General features: G+C 43.7%; 1 protein-coding gene across 1 annotated transcript in view; it reads left to right on the top strand.

The window, feature by feature from the left end:
* Positions 1–21,958, top strand: part of WWP2 (WW domain containing E3 ubiquitin protein ligase 2) — a 150,142-nt gene that overhangs the window by 75,172 nt on the left and 53,012 nt on the right. The window contains exon 7 of the mRNA XM_030299840.2: positions 15,778–15,905. Coding sequence (XP_030155700.1) covers positions 15,778–15,905 — 128 coding nt within the window. The remainder of the gene's footprint in view (positions 1–15,777; positions 15,906–21,958) is intronic.

Genomic DNA, 21,958 nt, shown 5'->3' with positions numbered 1-21,958 from the left:
CTCGTTCATTTACATATTGTCTATGGCCACTTTTATGCTCCAGTGGCAGAGTTAAGTAGTTGTGACAGAGATTAGACGGTCTGCAAAGCATAAAATATTTGCTGTTTGGCCTTGTATAGGCAGTTTGCTGATCCCTGCTATAGGAGATGGTAAAAAGGTGAGACCCAATTCATAAAGGGCCTTTATGCTTTATTGAGGACTTTTTTCTTTAAATAATTTTTTAACGTTTTTTAATTTTTCAGAGAGAGAGAGAGACAGACAGACAGAGTATGAGTGGGGGAGGGGCAGAGAGAGAGGGAGACATGGAATCCAAAGTAGGCTCCAAGCTCCAAGTGGTCAGCACAGAGCCCGACCGGGGGGGGGGGGGGGGGGGGGGGGGGGGGGCTGGAACTCACAAACCATGAAACATGACCTGAGCTAGAATTGGACGCTTAACCGACTGAACCACCCAGGTGCCCCAAAACTTTAGATTTTTAAATTCTTTGGAGATAGTGAACCACTGAATTTTGAGAAAGGGCATGATGTGCTATTTCTGTAATACATTATTCAGGAAAATATCAAATGGATACATTTGAAATTGTATCAGTTAAGGTTCATTGCAGGAAATAGAAGTCACTCAAATAGAAGCCACTCGAGGTATCTTGAGCAGAAAGGGATTAAATGTGTGGAATTAAGTGTTTACAGAAGTCTTTGTATGGGCTGGAAGAACAGAAGCATGACCTTCCCCATCCTTGGTTTTAAGGTCACAGCCCTGCATCTGCAATCCACATGTTGGGAAACTGTTGCTGCCCCTACAGCTGCCTCACACACAGGAAGCTGGTGGCCAGGGTATAAAGAATGGGGGCTGCCAGAGCCCCTGCCAGTCATCAGGACCACAAGAGGAATGGCCTCTGCTTTCTTTCTGCTTTCCAAATCTGCAAGAACTTCTCATTCGTATAATCTGCATTGCTTCCAGAACTTAGCTGCAAGGGAATTTAAGGGTCTTCTGGCCCCTGAGCAAGTAGGCAGAAGCAGGGATACTTGTAGAATAGAGGAGATTGGGGATGTCTGCCACAGTGGAGGTTGAAATTAGAACCAGGGACCAAGAGGAGGACTGTTGTAGGGAACTGGTGAGTAAGGAATTGATGACTGGCCTTGGGCAGTGGGCAGAATGGAGAGAAGTCAAGAGAAATACCTAGAAATACCTAGGAGGTGTAATCACTGAGCAGGACTGGGTGACTGACTAATGAGACGGGGTGAAGGATGAACAGGAATAGAGAGGACTCACTGCTTAGATTGTGATGTTATTCAAGGAAATAAGAAATGCAGGAGGGGAGGAGCTTATGAAGCTGTCACTTTAAAATGGCATCCCCCATAATGGTTGAGATTGGTGTTAGCGTCTGTGAAAAGGTAGTACCGTGTGGCCCTGGGGCAGTCACACTCTGAAAGTGTATCCTTAGGGGCAGGAATGAAAACCAAACTTGAAGAGATACAGAGCAAAACAAAGTGTATTTCTGATGTTGGACTATGGGGCCAGTATAAGGGTCACCACAATGAGGGCACAGCAGTGGTATTTCTACTTTAATTTTATCTGTATCTGGATTCTGGGATTTCTTAGTTCTAGAAAATTGTGATTGAAAGGGACAGGATATACAGAGAAGCAAATAAAGAGAGTATGGGTTTTGGAGAAATGACTTTTTAGTCCTGGGAGCTTAGGCAGCTTGGGTATGTGGTGATTAAGAAGCAGAACAGAACTGATGGCAGATGCTTTGGACAGATGGGGATGGCAGGGAGAGGGGGGCTTAAGCCATTTGGTGGCATAGTGTGGCATGATGAGGTTAGACTTTTCCTTTAGGATTCTGTGGGCACTCAGTGACTCCTTTTGAAATTGCCAAGCTCTATGGAAGTGGAGATTTGGGGTTTAGTTTTTTTTTTTTTTTTAATTTTTTTTTTCAACATTTATTTATTTGTGGGACAGAGAGAGACAGAGCATGAATGGGGGAGGGGCAGAGAGAGAGGGAGACACAGCATCGGAAACAGGCTCCAGGCTCTGAGCCATCAGCCCAGAGCCTGACGCGGGGCTCGAACTCACGTACTGCGAGATCGTGACCTGGCTGAAGTCGGACGCTTAACCGACTGCGCCACCCAGGCGCCCCATAGTTTTTTTTTTTTTTTTAACGTTTATTATTGAGAGAGAGAGACAGAGCATGAGCATGGGATGGGCAGAGAGAGGAGGAGACACAGAATCTGAAGCGGGCTCCAGGCTCTGAGCTGTCAGCACAGAGCCTGATGCAAGGCTTGAACTCACAAACCACAAGATCATGACCTGAGCCTAAGTTGGCTGCTTAACTGACTGACCCATCCAGGCGCCCCTGGGATTTAGTTTAGTGCGTGTCTTTACAATGGCATACTCCGTAGCCTTGATAGAATGATGCATTTCAAACATTGAAACGATTCTATATTTAAGTTTTGTGTTAGATAAAAATATTTACCGAACTGAAATACAGAGTTTATATAGCATTACGCTTCATGTGTCACAGTGTTCCTGAAGTTATCATGTACCCTTAACTTATTAAAAATATAGGGGCACCTGGGTGGCTCCGTTGGTTAAGCGTCCGGCTCTTGACTTTGGCTTGGGTCATGATCTCACAGTTTGAGTTCGAGCCCTGCATCTGGCTCTGCACTGACAGCACAGAGCTTGCTTGGGATTCTCAATCCTCCCTCTCTCTCTGCCCCTGTCCTGCTCCTGTGCTCTGTTTCTCTCTCTCTCAGGATGAATAAATAGACTTAAAAAAAAAAAAACTTATTAAAAATATAGTGAAGATATTGGTCTCAATATTCTTTGGGTCTCCCATCTTTGTTTCCCTTTATGTGTTAGTTCACTTCGTTCTTGCATCTGCTTCTATCTTTCCCCCAAAATTACAGCCACAGAGGCTCACCTGACCTTTCTGCAGGTTTACCTCGTGGACTAGTTCTTTCTGGAAACATTCTGTGCCTTGGCTTCTATAATAATGGAGAATATTAGAGTGATCCTCTTTTTTGTTTTTTGTTTTTTGATTTTTATTGATTAAAAAATAAATCTGATCCATGGAAATATACATATATATATGTATATATATTACACATATACATGCATATATACGACTGTATTATAGAACAGCGGGATGCAGTAGTAAATGGGGCAGTCAAGTGAGTCATCGTTAAGAAGGTGACCTTTCTGCAAAGATTTGAAGAAGATGAGGGCTGGCCGTGAGGATATGTGAGAGGAAGACTATTGGGGCAGAGGAATGGCTTCTGCAGAGCCCCGTGGAGCTGGAAGAGTGGTGGGGAGGCTGGTTTGGCTGGTGTGGAGGGAGTAGTGGGAAAATAGGAGAGGGGGGCAGCACTAGATGGGGCCAGATCGTGTCTATGAACTTCTGTTTTATCCATTTTAAGGTCATTTTATTGGCTCATACTATGAATTTGAAATATGACTTATGGCAAATTGAACTTTGTCCTGATCTCATGATCCTCTGTTTTTTTAGTACTTTTTCTCTTAAAATTTATTTGGTCTGCACAGTGAAAAGGAACAATCTACAACAACGTACATGATACTCAAAAGCATCAGGTGGAGTGCAAGAAGCCAGACACAAAAGTCTGCATTGTAGCCTATAGCATTCTGGAAAAGGCAAAATTACAGGGATAGACATCTAATCAGCAGTTTCTAGGAAATGATGGGAGGGATTAACTGCAAAAGGGCACCGAGAATGGAAATGTCCTGTGTCTTGATTATGGTGGTGGTAACACGATTGTATACATTTGTTACAACTCATTAGACAGTACCCTTAAAAAGGGTGAATTTTACTCTGTGTAAACTACACCCGATTTGTAAAAATTATTTTTAAAAATCTGTTTGGTTTGACATTAGCATAGCTGTCCCAGCTTCCTTTTTGTTTCATATTTGCTTGGCATGTATTTTTCCCTGCCCATTTATTTATTTATTTGTTTTTGAGGAGGAGTAAGACCCAAGTGAATAAGGGGGGGTGTAGAGAGAGGGAGAAGGAGAAGGGAGAGAGAGAGAGAGGGAGGGAAGGAGAGGGAGAAGGAGAGGAAGAGGGAGAGGGAGAGAAAACAGGGCTCACCCCAAGGAGGGGGGTGGGCTGGTGCTCATCCCATGCGGGACTCAAACTCGAGAACTGTCAGATCATGACATCAGTGGAAAGTCAGATTCTTAACTGACTGAGCCACTCAGGTGCCCCTCCCTGCCCATTTAGTTTCAACCTTTTTGGTCCTTGTATGTTAGGTAGCATTATTTGCGATGGCATTCAGGTGAATTTTTAAAACACCAGGATGATAGCATCTACCTTTAAAGTGTCCCAGGCCATATACATTTCTTTGATTCGTGATGTCCTTGGAGTTGTTTTCATCATCCTCTCGCCTTTTCATTTCTGTGTGTCCTGCCTTCTTTATTTCCTATCCCTAGACTGACTTGCCACGTTAAACCTGCCTTAGGTGTGCTTTTCTTTGTCTTGATGAGTGGAAGTCATCTTTGGTTTGCTCATTATTTGATAATGGAGTGTGAAAGTCTATATCCAGCAGTGTGAAGGGTGTGGAGAGACCAAGGACTTGCTCCCTCTGTGAAGATTTTGTTTGGCTTTACTTTTTAGCATGTCTCTGTGTTGAGTCTATTGTATAGATAGATGGCCTTTGAAGGTTTAAGTTCTAATGACAAAATGACTATGGTTTTTGAATGTTTATTTATTTTTGAGAGAGAGAGACACACACAGAGAAAGCGTGCGAGTGCACACATGAGTAGGGGAGCAGCAGAGAGGGAGACACAGAATCTAAAGCAGGTTCTAGGCTCTGAGCTGTCAGCACAGAGCCCGACACGGGGCTCGAAGTTAAAAACTGTGAGATTATGACCTGAGCTGAAATCAGACGTTTAACTGACCAAACTACCCAGGCACCCCTAAAATGACACAAATTAAAAAAAAAAAAAGATTAGTGAAAACATTGAGTAGGATGTAGTACAAATAATTGTTATTTTGTGAAGGAGACGGGGGAAGTAAGACCAGGTTGGTTTGTTGTTCCTTTTTTTTTTCAATTTAATTTTTTTTAATTTTACCTTTAAAAACGGTTTAAAAAAGTTTTATTTTAAATCACATCATTCGGTTTTGCTTTACACTTAGGAAAGAATGAATTGCAGACTACTGAGGAGTTACTTCTCCATTTATTTCTTCTTGGAGGGGCAGAGGGTGCAGGGGGAGTGGTGCCAGACCCTCAACCAAATGCCATGCTAAAGGCACGTGTGCGTTATCCCTCTGCCTGTCCCTAGCGGAGCCTAGAATAGCGCCTTGCTGCACGTAGCGGCAGCTCAATAAATATTTGTTGAACTGAAAGAGTCTTGTGTTCTTGCTCCTTATTTGCCGAAACTTCGGGGTGGGTCTTGCTACTAGTTTACATTCCTTGGTGCCACAACTCCTGAGAAGTGATGATCTCAGGGGCCCAGGGTATAGGGGAGACTTTTTATCAGGACTGCCTTGTGCTTTCTAAGGCTTAGCCTAACCGCCAAGAGCATGGTGGGTTGCCACTGCTCTCTCAGTCTCTTCTGTGTCCTCTGTTTTTTCTTCATGACTGATAGTTCTGTATTGAACCCTTCGCATGGACTATTCTTTCCAAATCCTTGCAACTTCTGCGGTTTGCACTGGAAGCAGACATAGTTTGACACATAATTATGTCCTTTTGGGGAAAAAGAATGTATAAAGTCCCTGTACCTGGATTCTACCAGAAGAGAATGTTACTTACTCACTAAGAATAGTAACAATTCACTTATATATCGTTTGTTCAAATTTACAAGCAATTGTTGAATCTTAAGAACGTGTATCTCATAAAGGACGCTGCATCACAGAAATGCTGTTCCTAGGAGATGAGCCCTGATTGCGTAGAGCTAAGCCATACTTGCATAAGGCCTTCTGAAATCAGAGTGAAACAGGGTGGTCAGCAAGAATTTGGGCCAAGGCTATTACCTAGCCATATCTTTAAAAATTAGTATCGTCTTCTGTGGAAATTGACATTTATTTGTTTGGGAGATGTATTGATTTTCTATTGCTGTATAATAAATCACCACAAACTTAGGGCTTAAAACAGTAACATTTTTTAGCTCATCCTTCTGTAACAGCACAGGCTGGCTGGCTGGATTGTCTCCTCAGGGTCCCACAGGGTCAAAATCAAGGTGTTGGCCAGGCTGTGTTCTTTTTTTATTTTTTTAAACTTTTTTTTTTAATGTTTATTATTTATTTTTGAGATAGAGCACGAGTGGGAAAGGGGCAGAGAGGGAGAAGACACAGAATCTGAAGCAGGCTCCAGCTCTGAGCTGTCAGCACAGAGCCCGATGCAGGGCTCAAACCCATGGACCGCAAGATCATGACCTGGGCTGAGGTTGGGCACTTAACCAACTGAGCCACCCAGGTGCCCCTGCATTCTTTTGTTTTCAAAGATATTTTTTTAATGTTTATTTTATTTATTTATTTTTTTCAACGTTTATTTATTTTTGGGACAGAGAGAGACAGAGCATGAACGGGGGAGGGGCAGAGAGAGAGGGAGACACAGAATCGGAAACAGGCTCCAGGCTCTGAGCCATCAACCCAGAGCCTGACGCGGGGCTCGAACTCACGGACTGTGAGATCGTGACCTGGCTGAAGTCGGACGCTTAACCGACTGCGCCACCCAGGCACCCCTTTTAATGTTTATTTTTGAGAGAGAGAGAGAGAGAGAGAGAGAGTGCTGATGTGGGGCTGGAACCCACAAAACGTGAGATTGTGACCTGAGCCAAGATCAAGAGTCAGACACTCAACTTACTGAGCCACTAGGCTCCCTGGCCTGGCTGCATTCTTATCAGGAAAGTCTAAGAAGTATTTGCTTCAAAATTCTTTCAGGTTGTCGATAGACTTCAGTTACTTGTGGGTGTAGGACTCAGGTCCTTGTTTCCTTACTGGCTATTAAACTGGGGCCTCTCTCAGGTCTGTAAGGCCGCCTGCGTGTTCCCCACTCCCATGTTCACGCCAGCAAGGGTGTGTCAAATCCCCCTTGAACTTTGAATTGCTCTGATGTTCTTTTTTGCTCCCCACTTCTCACACCTGCCAGAGAAAACATGCTGCTTTTAGGAGATCAGGCCTGCTTGTGTGATCTCCCTTTATTAAGGTCAGCTGCCATATAATATTATCAAGGGTGTGAAATTTTGTTGCATTCACTGGTTTTAGGCATTAGGGTGGGGTATCTTTTGGAGGCGGGGTCGTTTTAGAAATTCTGCCTACCATAGGGGCGCCTGGGTGGCTTGGTCGGTTAAGCGTCCGACTTCGGCTCAGGTCACGATCTCACGGTCCGTGAGTTCGAGCCCCGCGTCAGGCTCTGTGCTGACCGCTCGGAGCCTGGAGCCTGTTTCAGATTCTGTGTCTCCCTCTCTCTCTGCCCCTCCCCTGTTCATTCTCTGTCTCTCTCTGTCTCAAAAATAAATAAACATTGGGGCGCCTGGGTGGCGCAGTCGGTTAAGCGTCCGACTTCAGCCAGGTCACGATCTCACGGTCCGGGAGTTCGAGCCCCGCGTCAGGCTCTGGGCTGATGGCCCAGAGCCTGGAGCCTGTTTCCGATTCTGTGTCTCCCTCTCTCTCTGCTCCTCCCCCGTTCATGCTCTGTCTCTCTCTGTCCCAAAAATAAATAAACGTTGAAAAAAAAAAAATAAATAAACATTAAAAAAAGAAAAAAAAAGAAATTCTGCCTACCACAGAAGGTATTTCTCTTAACTGTCATGTTACTCACTTGCCTAGTCTTTACCTGTTGGTGTGTGCTTGAAAATTACAGCTGGGACACATAAAAACCCACGTAGAATCTGGTTGGATTTGAAGATTGTCTCACAATTTTAGTATATGTATGTGGGCATAAAACGGGTCTGGTGAAATCATTTTTGTTTTTAGACGCTGATATTAGAAAACGTTTTTACATGATGCTTAGAGTTAGTCTTTCTGGGAGGCAGTAGCTCTGATACTTCTCAATTATCTGCTAGACTTTGGATTCCATCCCCTGGCATGGATTCCATTCTCTAAAGGGATGGCGGGAGATGAGGAGGTGGTGAGTGGATTGCAAAGAACTTTGGTGGTACTAGAGATTACAGGCCCAAGAGTGCTTTTGAACTTGAATGCCTGCTTCTTTTATTCATTCAGCAAATATTTTTATGCGCCTTCTTGTAAGGCCAGGCACATGCTGGGTGCTGGTTATACAAAGGTACACAAAAGAGACATGGTTCCTGACCTCATGGACCTTACTGGAGATAGACATTGAACAAATAAACGAATATACAATCACAAATACAAGAGCCATAAAGGGAAAATTAGAATGCCTTGTGAGAGAATGCAAGAGAATTTACTCTAGCCTGGGAGATGAGGGACGTTTAGACCAAGATTTGGATCGGGCTTCTAGAGAAGAGTGTGCCAGCTGAACAGATCAGCAGAGCCTCTGAATTTTCCTCAGGAGCAATTTGGCGCATTGTGTTGAGGAATGTCCAAGGAACATACTCTTTTTGGAGCTTACCTCACTCCTGCTGGATTTCTGCCTTTGTGATATGCTGTGTCAGAACACTTAGAAATAACACCCGAGTGTGTCGTTGACCCTGGTACCTCAGGGTCCTACGTAGTCCTTTTTGGTCTGAGGCTGTAGCACAGGGGACACTCAAACGATTTCAGTAGACAGAAGGTGGAGACGCTCTTCTGGCTTACCTGCACAAGCCGGGGCTCCACATCCCTTTCAGGGTGCCCCCATGCAGATTCCAACTGCGTGTCCATGGGGGCCGGCGGCCCACAGCGCTGGCTGCCTGAGCGTCCTACATCCTTGTGCCGTCTCAGGCTGTGGGACACATCAGTCACCCGCTGCAGCACCGAGTGGGGCGGAATGGGGAGTGACTACTTCCCGTGAGCTTTAGCTCTCTTTCAAGTGTGGGAGGGTGTTTGAGCATTCTCTTCTAGTGTTCCCAACCTGCAATCTGGAATTCGGTTAGATGAATCAAAACGTATCCTACGTTCTCTTGCAAGATGCATCTTTTAGTCTCCTAGAGCTGCCACTTTGGGGAGACTGCTCTGTACTCCAGGCTGGGCAGAAGTAAATCATTTGTCTTTCCGGGAGGGACGTAGAATGGACTTGGCAGCAGTTTTATTTTTACCTTTCCTGTCATTTCAGAGGCTGGCAGCCTAGAGGTAGGGTGTGGAACAGAGCCGTAAATTACCCTTGGAATGACTGGAAGGGTCCCATTTTAACTCTTAATTGCGCCTTTCCCTTTTAACCTCCCCTTCTTATCCCCTTCCCTGTGGCCGCCCTCCCCCCACCCCCCCTCGAATCCACATTTGAACAGGGAGGAAGAATTGAGGAGGGGGTAGGTCGGAGCAGGTTTGCTTGTCGATGCCTCTCTCCATGGTGGAAACAGTTTCTTTTCCCATCACCAATTCCCCTGTTTTTTTTTTTTTTTTCCTGTGCTTCTATTTTAAGAGCCTGTTTTTTTGCTGGTTGTCTTACTGGAAACTGGCCCAGCCTCACTCAGTTTTGTTTCCATGCTGCTATTAAAAGACAATGCCCAGTTAAGAGGCCTTGGAAGAGGGGCAGGACAGACACCATCTTGGGTCAGGTCATCCAGGCACATACCGATTCCTTGGATTGGAATGTGAAAAGGGTTTATTGGGTGCTTTTAATGTCTATACATTGTTTTTTGATTTGTTTTTTTGATTTATTTTATTTATTTATCAAAAAAATTTTTTTAATGTTTAGTTTTGAGAGAGAGAGAGAGAGAGAGAGAGAGCACGAGTGGGGGAGGAGCAGAGAGAGAGAGAGGGAGACACAGAATCCAAAGCAGGCTTCAGGCTCTGAGCTGTCAGCATAGAGCCCGGCCCCGGGCTTGAACTCACAGACTGAGATCATGACCTGAGCTGAAGTTAGACGCTTAACTGACAGCCACCCAGGCGCCCATTGATTTGTCTTTTTAAGTGGAGGTTAGCTCACTATTAGTTGTTATACCTTGAAACTTCTCTTGTGTGGAGCTCAAATACTGATGGGCCTGAATCGGAGGTCAAAGAACCCCTGTTTTGTGTCTTGGCATCTTTTACCAAGATAGAAAATTATGCTCAGCGCTTGGTATCCAGTCAGCCGGGACTTCTTGACATTTGGGAGAGATGTGTCCCTATGCTTTGAAGAATTTTCACGTTTACTAATGCAGAGTGTTTGGAGAGTCCTGAATGTCTCCTGACGTACATTCTTATCAAGATTCTTGCTTTCTGTATTTTTTTGAGCATATCCTCACACTATAGTTACCTGTGTTTTAAAACTTTTGCTCACTTTTATTTTTTCTCATGTGATGAACTGTTTTTATTTACATTGGCTGCAATATACAGATTGATTTTTTAAAAAAATTATTAAGTTAGGTTTACTGAGATATAATTTGTACACGGTAAAATTCATCCTTTGCAGTATACAGTTCTGTGGGTTTTGACAAAAGCATATAATCTGGTAACCACTACCATACTCAAGACGTACACAGTTTTATCTCCCTGAAAAGTTCCTTCGTGCCTCTTTGTCATCAGCCTTTCCTACTACCTCCAGCCACTGCCAAACACCAAATCTGTTTTCTTTGCCTATAGTTTGCCTTGCTTCTTCCCAAATGTTATAAAAATGGAATGACAAACTGTAGCCTTTAAAGTCCTCCTTCTTCTGGTTAGTGTAGTGCATTTGAGATAAATCCATGTTGTTTTGTGTATTAGTAGTTCGTTTGCTTTTATTTGCTAAGTAGTATTCCCTTGTATGGATGTACCACAGTCTGTCGATTTCACCAGTTGAAGGACTTTGGGTTGTTTACAAGTTTGGAAATAAGGAAGAAAGTCACTGTAAACATTTGCCTAGAGGTTTTGGGGAAGCCTGTATTTTCCTTTCTTTTGGGTAAATATGTAGGAGTAGGATTGTGGTTTGTATGCTAAATGCATTATTTAACTTCATGAGAAACTGCCAAACCGTTTTCTAAAGTGGCTATACCATGTTGCATTCCCTCCAGCAGTGTTTGAGAGGTTCAGTTTGCTTGCATCCATCCTCCTCAGCACTTTTTACTGGCAGTTTTTTGTCTGTTTAGTGTCCGTTCCGACACGCATGTAATGGTGGCTCATTCTGATTTTAATTCGTATTTCCCTAATGACTAATGATGTTGAACATCTTTCATGTGCTTGTTTGCCATTTGTAGATCATCTCTGGTGAAACGTTTGTTAAAATCTTTTGATTATTTTTTATATTTGTTTGTTGTTACTGAGTTTTGAGAGTTCTTTATATATTGTGGATCTAAGTCCTTTATCAGATATGTATTTTGCACATATTTTTCCCCAGTCTCTGGATTGTCTTTTTGTTTTCTGGCCAATGTTTTTAGAAGGGTAGGCATGTTGAATTTTGATGAAGTCACTAACTGTTTTTAAAAATCCATTTCCATGTGAATGATATGATAGACTTAATAATCTCAAATTGTGAGCCACTACCAAATTTGAATTCCACTTTTAACTTGGCAAAAAATTTTGTGTTCTGGCTTGTAAGGCATCACTTTTTTGGACTCTTCGTTTCGTTTTCACTCATGGTACCAATGCTAGCGCTGCCCTCCTTATTTTTTAACCAAGGAAACAAAGTTTTATATAAGTACTCCACATCAACTATTGCCATGTGATGATGGTCAACAAAGCTGCACTGGAAGGACAGTGCCAGGTTGTCAGCCAGGCTCACTCACTGGCCAAGTGGCTCTCACATGTCAGCATTGTAGGGTGTGATGCAAGTTTGTGTCTGAGCAAAATTACAAATCGCCGCATTTCCACTAAGATGTAAGCTCCTTGAGATCAGGGACTCTTTCTGGTTTTGTTTCTTAGTGCTCACCGGTTTACTGAAGAGTACGATACAGGATATGAATCAACAGCCAGATGGAAGAGATGCATAGGGTGGGGTGTGGGGGAAGGTGCTGAGCTTCCGTGCGCTTTCCAGGCACGCCGCTCTACCCACATCTCCACATGTTCACTGATCCAGAAGCTCCAGGCACCCTTTCTGTTTTGTTGCTAGTCCTAGAATAGGGCTTAGTGCTCAGAAAACAATAGATGAAGGGTACCTGGGTGGCTCAGTAGGTTGAGCGTCCTACTCTTGGTTTCACCTCAGGTCATGATCTTGCTGTTTGTGGGATCAAACCCTGCGTCTGGCTCCATGCTGATGGTGCGGAGCCTGCTTGGGGTTCTCTCTCTCCCTCTCTCTCTGCCCCTCCCCTGCTTGAGTGTATGCCTGTGTGTGCTCTCTCTCTCAAAATAAATCAATAAAACTTAAAAGGAAAATAATAATTGATTGCTTTTCAGTGGACTTCATGAAAAGCGATACAAGATGTCCCAAAGCAACCAAGGCTGTGACTCTCAGGGTGCAGCTGAGGACCGAGGCCAACTCTGTGAATGGCAAAGCCTGAGTGCCAGGGGACAGCCCAGAGCCCTGTCTGGGGGACCTCATGTGCCACAAATCTGTTTCTAGGAGTGTGGAGAGAGATTTCCAGGGCCCTGGCCCTGACTGGGTTTCTTAGGGAGGCTTCAGTTTCTGAGAGAGGAACTTAGGTGAGGACATGCCAGCATTCTGAGAAGGGCATGCTGTGAAGAAAACTCAGTCTCTGTAACTAGGTGACTTGAAACTACTTGTGGAGTTTTGCTGTTCCATCTTCTTCTGCCTACCACAGGAGCTGCATAACCCCCCACCCGACCCCTGCTGCCCACCCGCCCTCAAAATGGTGGCAGGATCGGGCCAAAGTTGAAGTCACAGGCAGAGCTGAAGCCAGGCTGCCTGTGGTGGAGCCCAGCTCATCTCCACCCCATCGTCCCGCGTTTGTCCTGATACTATTTTGGCTTATGGTGTGTGGTTTCAACATTTGGGCCAGCTTTTAATCACGACACAGTCCCATCTTGTAAGGGCTGAGTGAATCCTCCAAGAGAGGAAACTGCTGAAGGGAAGATTTTCCTTAAATGTTGAGACCTTCTCTTCTTTGAGACTCTTCTATTAAAGGTAATTCAAGGTGAAAAAGGTAGTAACTCCCGATTTGGGGCAAGAGAAGAATCTGGGCAATGGGTGTGTGTGTGTGTGTGTGTGTGTGTGTGTGTGTGTGTGTGTGTTGAGGGTGTGTGTGTGGGAGTTTGTGTGTGTGTGTGTTGGGGGGGGGAAGGGTGTGTGTACATGTGTGTTGAAGGGAGAGGGGAGGGTGTGTATGTGTGTGTTGAGGGTGGGGGGGTTTGTGTGTGTGTGTTGAGGGGAGGGGAGAAGGGTGTGTGTGTGTGTGTGTGTGTGTGTGTGTGTGTGTGTGTGTGTGCGCGCGCGCGCGCGCGCGTGCAGGGGAGGGCGGGGGTGGCAGTGAGCTGCGGCCAGGGAGGCAGCACTTCACGCCAAGTGGTCCCAGCTGCCCCTGGTTTCCAGGCTAATCCCAGCCCTGCTGCAGCCCATCATTCAGGGCAAGCTGCTATCATTAGTGGTTAAACATTTCTGAAACTATTCTCTCTCAACTCTGACCGCATGCCCTTTCGGGGAAGGGAGGAAGGAGTCAGGGGGAGTTAGTGGGGCCCACCCTGCTGTCATGCCCAGCTGCTCTGCAGAGGGACAAGGAGCCCTCGACTGGACGTGCTCATGGGCTTTTTGGAGCCTGTGTGTGTGACAGGACTGAGGTCGCATTTTCTATGCTGCCCACACAGCCTGCTGCCTCTTGAGTGATACAGCCCTCTGCTGTGGGCTGTGAGTACCAAATCAGAGAGGATTTTTTGTCCTTTTAAGGGGATTCTTGGCTGAAATAAACTTTCTATTAACCAGTTTTATCTCTCTTGAGCTCTCTGTCTTAAACACATATACACACATTTGCCAGTGGCTGAAGACCCGTCTTTCCCTTTGGAACTAATCTGTACTCCTCCTGCTTTCGATGAGGGCTTGTGGTAAAATGTTCAGTACTAACATTTCTTCCCGTGATGTGGGAGTTTGAAATATTTTTTTTGACTGAGGTGTGGTTGACAGCTTTTGATTTATGAAATTAGCTCAGGGAAAAATAAGATGGAAAAAGAGAGTCCAAATTAAATCCTTATTTCCATAGCTCATTTGTGCCCTCTCTATCCATTTTTAACTGTCGTGCAGTCTTTAGGTATGAACTCCAAGGTTTGCAAGGTTTCTTCTTTCCTTCCTTCCTCCCTTCTATCCTTCCTTCCTTCCTTCCTTCCTTGCTTCTAGTTTTGGTCCAAGAAAAGACTTTTTTTCCTTACTCAAAGGTGTACAAACTCAATGAAGAAAACTAGAAAAGCATAAAAGGAAAAGCTAAGGGAATTCGTGTTCACAACAAAGATAATCACTATTAATACATATTTTTTAATCGCTATTGATATTTTGGCTTATTGGAAAAAGTCTGTTTCTTGTGCTAGAGTAGGTGGTTGGTGGGGGCACCTGTTCCCCCCCGCCCCCCCGAGAACCTACAGGTTTGTTGTGCTGCAGGCTTGTTCCAACACGCTGATTGAGGGGGGTCTCACCAGCAGAGGTGTTGTGGTAGGTATGGAGCCTTCCAGCCCAGCAGGGGACCTTTCCGTTAGAGCTCTTTAGCTTTCTATTGGCCGAGTGACCCGTGAAAGAATAGCCTGGGAGGGATTCAGTTCAAGTCCAGGCTTCCCACCCCCAGCCTCCAACCAAAGAGCATGGGCTCTTGACCTTAGACTGCCTGGATTTGAGTCTTGCTCCATTGCTTACTTTCTCTGTCATTTTTCTTATCTGTAAAATGGGCATAATAATAGTAAGCTCCTTCCAGGGTTGCCCTGTTAAATGAGATAAAATACGTGAAGTGCACAGTGCATCATGGATATCTGTTACATAATGTTCAGGCTCAGCCCATATTATATACTTGTATAGTAATTATTCCTTTCATTGTTGATAGTAACCTCACTGCCCCATGTCACATGAGATGGATTGGTCTTTCTTCAATGGATAATATTTAAATGCTCTCACTGCTGAAAACTAGTAGATAATGACTAAGTAGTAGAATAGTCTCCTTTGACAAAACAGCTGGACTGAAGGGCAGGGAGGCTTAGATATTTTCACTAGTGAACAAAGTCAGGCTACAGCAGGATCGTGAGAATACATACTGCCTACTATCTGTTGTTCTGAAGTTGTCAGATAGATTCTCTGCTCCTGGATCCCACCGTTTTCCTTGTGATATAGATCCCTTTATGCATTGTTCCTCATTTGTTGGGATGGACCACGGAGTCATCTTTTCTACATAAAACATGTCAACCTGTGCATTGGCTGAGGCTGTCTGGTGCCTCTTGACTTCCTTTCCCAAGGGCAGTATGTTTCTAGCTATAGAGAAAATGGATTTGGATAAGTTTTGGGCTCTTTTTGCCTAATGGGAGAAATATGTCATCTGTAGCCTGTCCAGTGATTCTTGTTTATTTCTTACATTTGAGCCCAATAAAAATAATGTGATGGTCACAGGATATTTTGCCAGTTATTTCAGATGTGGGGGCAATTCACTCTGGATTTGTTTACTTCAAGTGGAAAAGTTTACCCAAAGTTGCCTTCTGGGTTATTACCAAGAAGGAACCTTACCTGGGTCTCTCTGTTTGGAGCCAGCTTCTGTTGAGTCAAAGACCAGAGGGGCTATTAAAGGTCTTATTTCCAATAAATAGTGAGAGAGGGAATGCGGTGACTTAGATGGGACATACTGCTGTCTTTTTCACAGTGACTTATGTCTGTCTGCTTTATACTTTGAATTTCCAGGACGCACAGACATTCAGGTGGTTCAGCCAGAACAACCACAGCAACCGGCGAGCAAAGCCCCGGTACTAGCAACCGGCACCGCCAGCCCGTCAAGAACCCAACCCACAATGGCTTGGCCAATGGCACAGGTGAGTGACAACACAAAATACCAGCCTGAATGAAAGCAGCGGCTTCTAACTTGTGCTCACATGGAGCCAGGACTCTGCTGTGTCAGGATGTAGGGTGGGCGAGAGAAGACTCCAATACCGAAATGAACTTGAACCCATCACCCTTTCCATTGGCCCATCTTCTTTTGTCTCTGGCCAAGGTTATTCTCCATATGACTTCATACACTCTTCTAAAATATTACTTTGCACAAAAATAAAGAGTATTGATTTTTTAAATTCATTTCTTATCAGTATTGGGGGCAAGGGGTATCTTATTTCTATATGATACATTTTTTATTTCCTTAATTTAAGGAAATGATCAGACTAGGGAGAAAGAAGACTAAGTATTGTTGCTCCGAGCTGGGTTTGAGAAGATGGCGGCACCGTTGGATCGGTTGGGATGCTGACTAGGGGCAGAGCCAGGTGCCATGGGATTGGGGTGGGGAGGGCACATTCTGTGGCTGTGAGAATATTTGTCCCATTTGAGAATAGGTGCCCCTTCTGTGTCCACAGAGAACTTTCCTGCCCTTGATTCTACTTCTCTGTGAGTGGGAAGGGAAGGACCTATTTCAAAACAAATCATTTTTTGTCATGCTTTCCTTCTGTCTCATCAGGACGGTGTCGAATTAGAAAGGAAAAAGAAGTCCAGTTTTCTAAATGTCTTGAAAATTGTCAAAGCTTTAGTATGGCCGATCGTTTGCTCATTTGTTTTAATTTGAAGCAGTTGGGAATGGACTTGGGTGTTTGCTTCAATAAACTGTAGAAATGTAAGTGTTTAAATCAGTATGTGACATCGAATTTTGTAGATGCTTGTGATAGCAGAGGTGTGGCCCAAAGAGCAGAGATCTGGAGCAGCAAGCCTGTTCACATAGCATTCCCGTGGTATTGTTACTCCTCTTTGCGAGACCAGCATACTGAGTAGCACAAATCGGTTAGCGTTCCTTTCTAGTGACTTCCCTATAGATGCGAGCTGCAGAGCCCGTCTGATAGTTTATGGTGTTTAGTTATACCATTATGTGCACCGGGCTGCAGGATGCAGTGGCCTGTCCTTGTTTCAGTGTATCTGAAACACTTACCGGGCTGCAGGATGCAGTGGCCTGACTTACTCCTTGGAGTTTGGGACCTGCTTGAAGAAATCGAGTTAGCTGGCTCACCCTGAGCCTTAAGGATAAGGATGAGCTGGAGGTGGGGAGTACAGGCGGCTACCATCTCATCCTCCCGGTGTCCCTGTGCCAGCCACCATATCCAAGTGCTGGAACATCCAGTCGTAGCAGCCACGGGGGGGCGGTGGGGCGGGGGCCTGGCCTCCAGTCTGTGTGAAGAGGGTGGCCAGGTGGTGGCTGTGGACTGTGTTAGAGAAAACCTGATGCGGCTCTGTGAACACCAGTAAACATCCTTCCCTTAGAGAAAGAAGTCGCTTGTGGAGGAGGGCCAGCCCTTACAAATGGGGAAGGGGAACTGGTTATTTTAGAACCACTTGTTTCCTGGAGGCTGTGGCCAGCCTACCAACCCCTTCGTTTCTCAGGGGTCTATGTCCCTTGACACTGGTTTCCTTCAGTCATCTCTGCTTTTCTTATAAAAAACTATTGGTAAATTGACTTTATATGGTGATGGTCTTTGAGTCACTTTCCTTGGATACCAGAAGAGATCTGTGTTTCCCCTATGTTTTATTTTTAGGTACCTTTGTGTGTTATCCTTATCACAACTGTAAAGGAACATTATGTTTCAGCAGACGAGGCAGGTGCCAGCCGTGTCCTCAGAAAGCCAAAGCTGCATTGGGCATGTTTTATGGTGGTGTATCTGAATGCCTAGACTGTTCCCAGAACCCGTCTGTGAGGGACGGTTGTTGCGTTTTGGGGATTTCTGCCTGTTAAAATACTAAGGCCTTGGCCTCCGTCTCGTCTCTCTCCTTTCTGCTGTGATGACGGTTCACCTTTGCCTCACAGCCAGTCTGGACTTTGTAGGCTCTTTCGCGTCTACCCAAGGGGTACAGAAAGATCTTACCTTCCCTTTGGGGAGCAGACAGAAGCCCACTCTTTGGCAGCACAAGACAAGAAGGGAGTTTGCGGCTGTGAATGAGGACATCTTCATCCTTCAATACTCTGCTCTTAGAGCTGTGAGGACCAGTTCCAAAATGGTGGTGGCAGCGAGCTGTGCCTCCAGGAAATATTTCCACAGACACACAAGATTGATTTAGCAAGCCTTTCTGGCTGTGCTCTGCAGTTATGCATGAAAAAGACATTTGGGGCAAAAACAGAACCGAATTCTAGGTGTTTTTTTTCATGTTGTCACAACTGTAAAGTATCCATTTTTATAAAATGAAAGTGAATGGCAGCCCGTCTGTATAAACCTAATATTACCAAGGTTTGGAAGTGGTGCATTTGAGAAGTAGACGAGTGGTATATAGCACTTCATTGAGGCTTGTGTGCCATGAGTGACTTTGTGACTTTTTATTGAAAACTTTACCACTGAGGGTTGATGGGGGGTGGGAGGGAGGGGCGGGTGGGTGATGGGTATTGAGGAGGGCACCTTTTGGGATGAGCACTGGGTGTTGTATGGAAACCAATTTGTCAATAAACTTCATATAAAAAAAAAAAAAAAAAAAAAATAAAAGCCAATTGTGTTGTTGAAGAAAAAAAAAAAAAAAAAAAAAAAAAAAAAAAAAAAAGAAAACTTTACCAAGACAATTACATCTCTTACTCGTCTCTTAAATGTGATTTCCATGCACATGAAGTCTGGAGTCACGCTGGCCGCAGTCAGTGGTGGGCCTTAGTTTTCTCATCAATAAAATTAGGACAAGAGTCTATATCTCAGAAAGTTGTTATAAGGAATAAATTATATAAAGCATATAGAGTGCCTAAGACCTCAAAGTTAGCTTTTGTCTTGATGAATAATTTCATACAATTATAGTTATGTAGCATGGGTATGTGGGATTTTTTTAGTCTCTTATTTTTTATACACGCTTCTATGTATCTGTTGTCTTGTTTATTTTTTTTTTAGTGGCCTCATACTACTTCACAGTTAATATTCATTTACCCATTCTTCAATTCTTATGTATTTCTCTGTTGTGAAACAAAATCCTAATGCAAATGTCTTTGCACACAGCGTTGTTTCTTCCTGAATAAAGTTCTTGAGTCAGAGGATACAAATGTTTAGAAATGAGATCAGATGTATGTTACCAGATTGCCTTCCAAAGGGATTGAAGCAATCATATATTCCAAAGCAGTATGAATTTTCCATTAGATGGTATATGAGGTTTACTTTTTTCCTGAAACCTTATAAATACTGGTTTATCATTTTGCTAGTAGCTCTTAAGTGTCGCTTCATTGTGGAACCTAATTGCATGTTTTTAGTTATTAGTTGCTCCACCGTTTCTTTCCTCTTGTGTGATTTTTTTCATAGAATTTGATTTTTTTTCTTGATATTTGGAAGTTTATTTTAGAGATTTATATATTAGAGATTGCTTTTTTTTAAAATTGTGGCAGAATATACATAGGCATTAAACATTTGAAGTATGTAATTTAGTGGCATTAATTACATTCTCAATGTTGTGCAACTGTCACCATCCCTATGCACTTCTAGAACTTTTTCATCTTCCCAAACTGAAACTCTGTACCATCTATCTATCTATCTATCCATCCATCTGTAGCTTATTTATTTATTTATTTTGAGAGAGAGAGAGAGAGAGAGAGAGAGAGAGAGAACACGAGAGTGTGGGGGAGGGGCAGAGAGAAAAGGAGAGAGAGAATCCCAAGCTGTGTGGGCTTGATCCTCATGAACCATGTGATCATGACCTGAGACGAAATCAAGAATTGGCTCCTTACTAGACCAAACCACCCAAGAGCCCCTGAAACTTTGTACCCTTTAAACAGTATTTTTTTCCTTTCCATCTGCCTTCCAACACCAGTCCTTGGTAACCTCTCTTCTACTCTCTTTAACAGTTTATTTATTCTAGGTACCTCATAGAAGTGGAACAATTTTTCCTTTTGTCTCTGACTTATTTCACTTGTCATGTTTTCCAGATTCATCCATGTTGTAGCCATGTATCAGAATCTCATTCCTTTTTAAGGCTGAATAACATTCCACCGTATGTGAATGTCACATTTTATGTATCCATTCAGCTGTTGATGGACATACAATTGTGCCTACCCTTGGGCTAGTTTGAATAATATTGAATAATGCTGTTGTGAATAGGGGTGTACATGTATCTGTTTGAGTCCTGGCTTTCAATTCTTTTGGCCATAAACCTAGGAGTAGAGTTGATGGGTTTTATGTATGATAATTCTGTGTATCTTTTTGAGCATTCCTCAAACTATTTTCATGGCAGATGCACCATTTTACATTTCCTCTAGCAATGAATGAGTGTTCCAGTTTTTCCATATCCTTGCCAACACTTGTTTCCTGATTTTTTTTTAATAGCCATCTTAATATATACGAAGTACTTAGGTATAAGTTTTATCTGTTACATTTATGATTGTAAGTTTACCCCCATGTATGGTTTTACATTTTTCTCTCATTTTCTGTGGCTTTTATAGAAAAGGAGATAGAAAACTTAAAAATAATTATGCCTGAAGATTTTTTTTTTTTTTGAGAGAGAGAGCACGAGCGTGCGTGCGAGCACACAAGTGAACAAGGGGCAGAGAAAGAGAGAACGCACAGCGGGGCTCACCCAAAGTGGGGCTCATGTTCTACCTGAAGCAGGGCTTATGTTCACCTGAAGTGGGACTCCAGCTCATGAACCGTGAGATCACGGTGAGATCATGACCTGAGCCGAAGTTAGAGCCTAACCGACCGAGCCACCCAGGTGCGCCATGTTTTTCTAATGTCTCAAAGGGCTAGTCCTGCCCTATAACTGTTTCTCCATGATATTCTTTGGTAGTTTATACATTTTCAAAACAAATTTCAGACTTTGAGTTTTTAGAAGCGTGGTGGGATGTAAATGGAAATTGGGTGAATTAGCCAGGAAAGGACTAAATTTTCTCATCAGGTAACATGGTATGGCTTTGTCCATTTACAAGTTTCTCTTCTTGTTTTTCATCTAATTTTTCTTCTTTTTTTCCATCTAATTTAGTTTTTCTTTCTATAAGCCTCACCCACCCTATGTCATGCTAATTATGAAAGGTTTATCTAGTTTGGGTGCTCTTTTTTTATTATTTTTTTAATGTTTATTTAATGTTTGAGAGAAAGAGACAGAGTGCAAGTAGGGGAGAGGCAAAGAGAGAAGGAGACACAGAATCTGAAGCAGGCTCCAGGCTCTGAGCTGTCAGCACAGAGCCCAACGCGAGGCTTGAACTCACTAACCATGAGATCATGACTTGAACCAAAGTCGGACACTCAACTGACTGCACCACCCAGGCGCCCCTTGGTTGCTCTTAGGAAGAACTGAGTAGTCCTTTGCCTTGGAAATACATTGCTTGTGTTTCATGGACAAGAGATAGTGACTGCTTTACTGTGCATTGTATATTACGAGCTGATCTTCAGTTTAAAAAGTTTCCATTGTTGGCAGTTGCCTTCGCCATGCCTGGATGTGGGGGCTTTGTATACCATGAACCCCACTACTCTGCACACACCTGAAGATCTTGGAACACACAGTGAGCTGGCAGCATGTCCGGGATTAAGAACAAGAATTTACAAATCCTGATCTTTTTTTGGCTAACTGTGACAAGTATGTCTCAGCCCTGAATGAATATCTGATTCATAAAGTTAGAGTGTTTAACCAACATCACAGAGGGAACCTTGTGAAATACTCCTTGTTGCGGAAACCAGAGGCCATTCAACTGCCATTTTACCTACTTGCCCCATTTACCCTGTCGTCTTGGTACAGGAAAGCCGTCAAAGCAATCTGCATTTCTCCTCCTGTCCCTCCGTTGTTTTTACTTAATGGTATTCTGGATTTGAATACTGGTTTTGCTGTTTGCTACCTGCGTGGCGCTGTCTGGGTGGAACCTCTGTGAGCTTCAGTTTTGTCTTAAATATGATGGGAATAGCATCTTCCTCACAGAGCTATTGGGCGGATAAATGGGCTAATGAAAAAA

Source organism: Lynx canadensis, chromosome E2, assembly GCF_007474595.2.
Source record: "Lynx canadensis isolate LIC74 chromosome E2, mLynCan4.pri.v2, whole genome shotgun sequence".
Classification (NCBI taxonomy): domain Eukaryota; kingdom Metazoa; phylum Chordata; class Mammalia; order Carnivora; family Felidae; genus Lynx; species Lynx canadensis.
The sequence above is the reverse complement of the archived record's forward strand: the minus strand, read 5'-3'. Positions and strand labels throughout refer to the sequence as shown.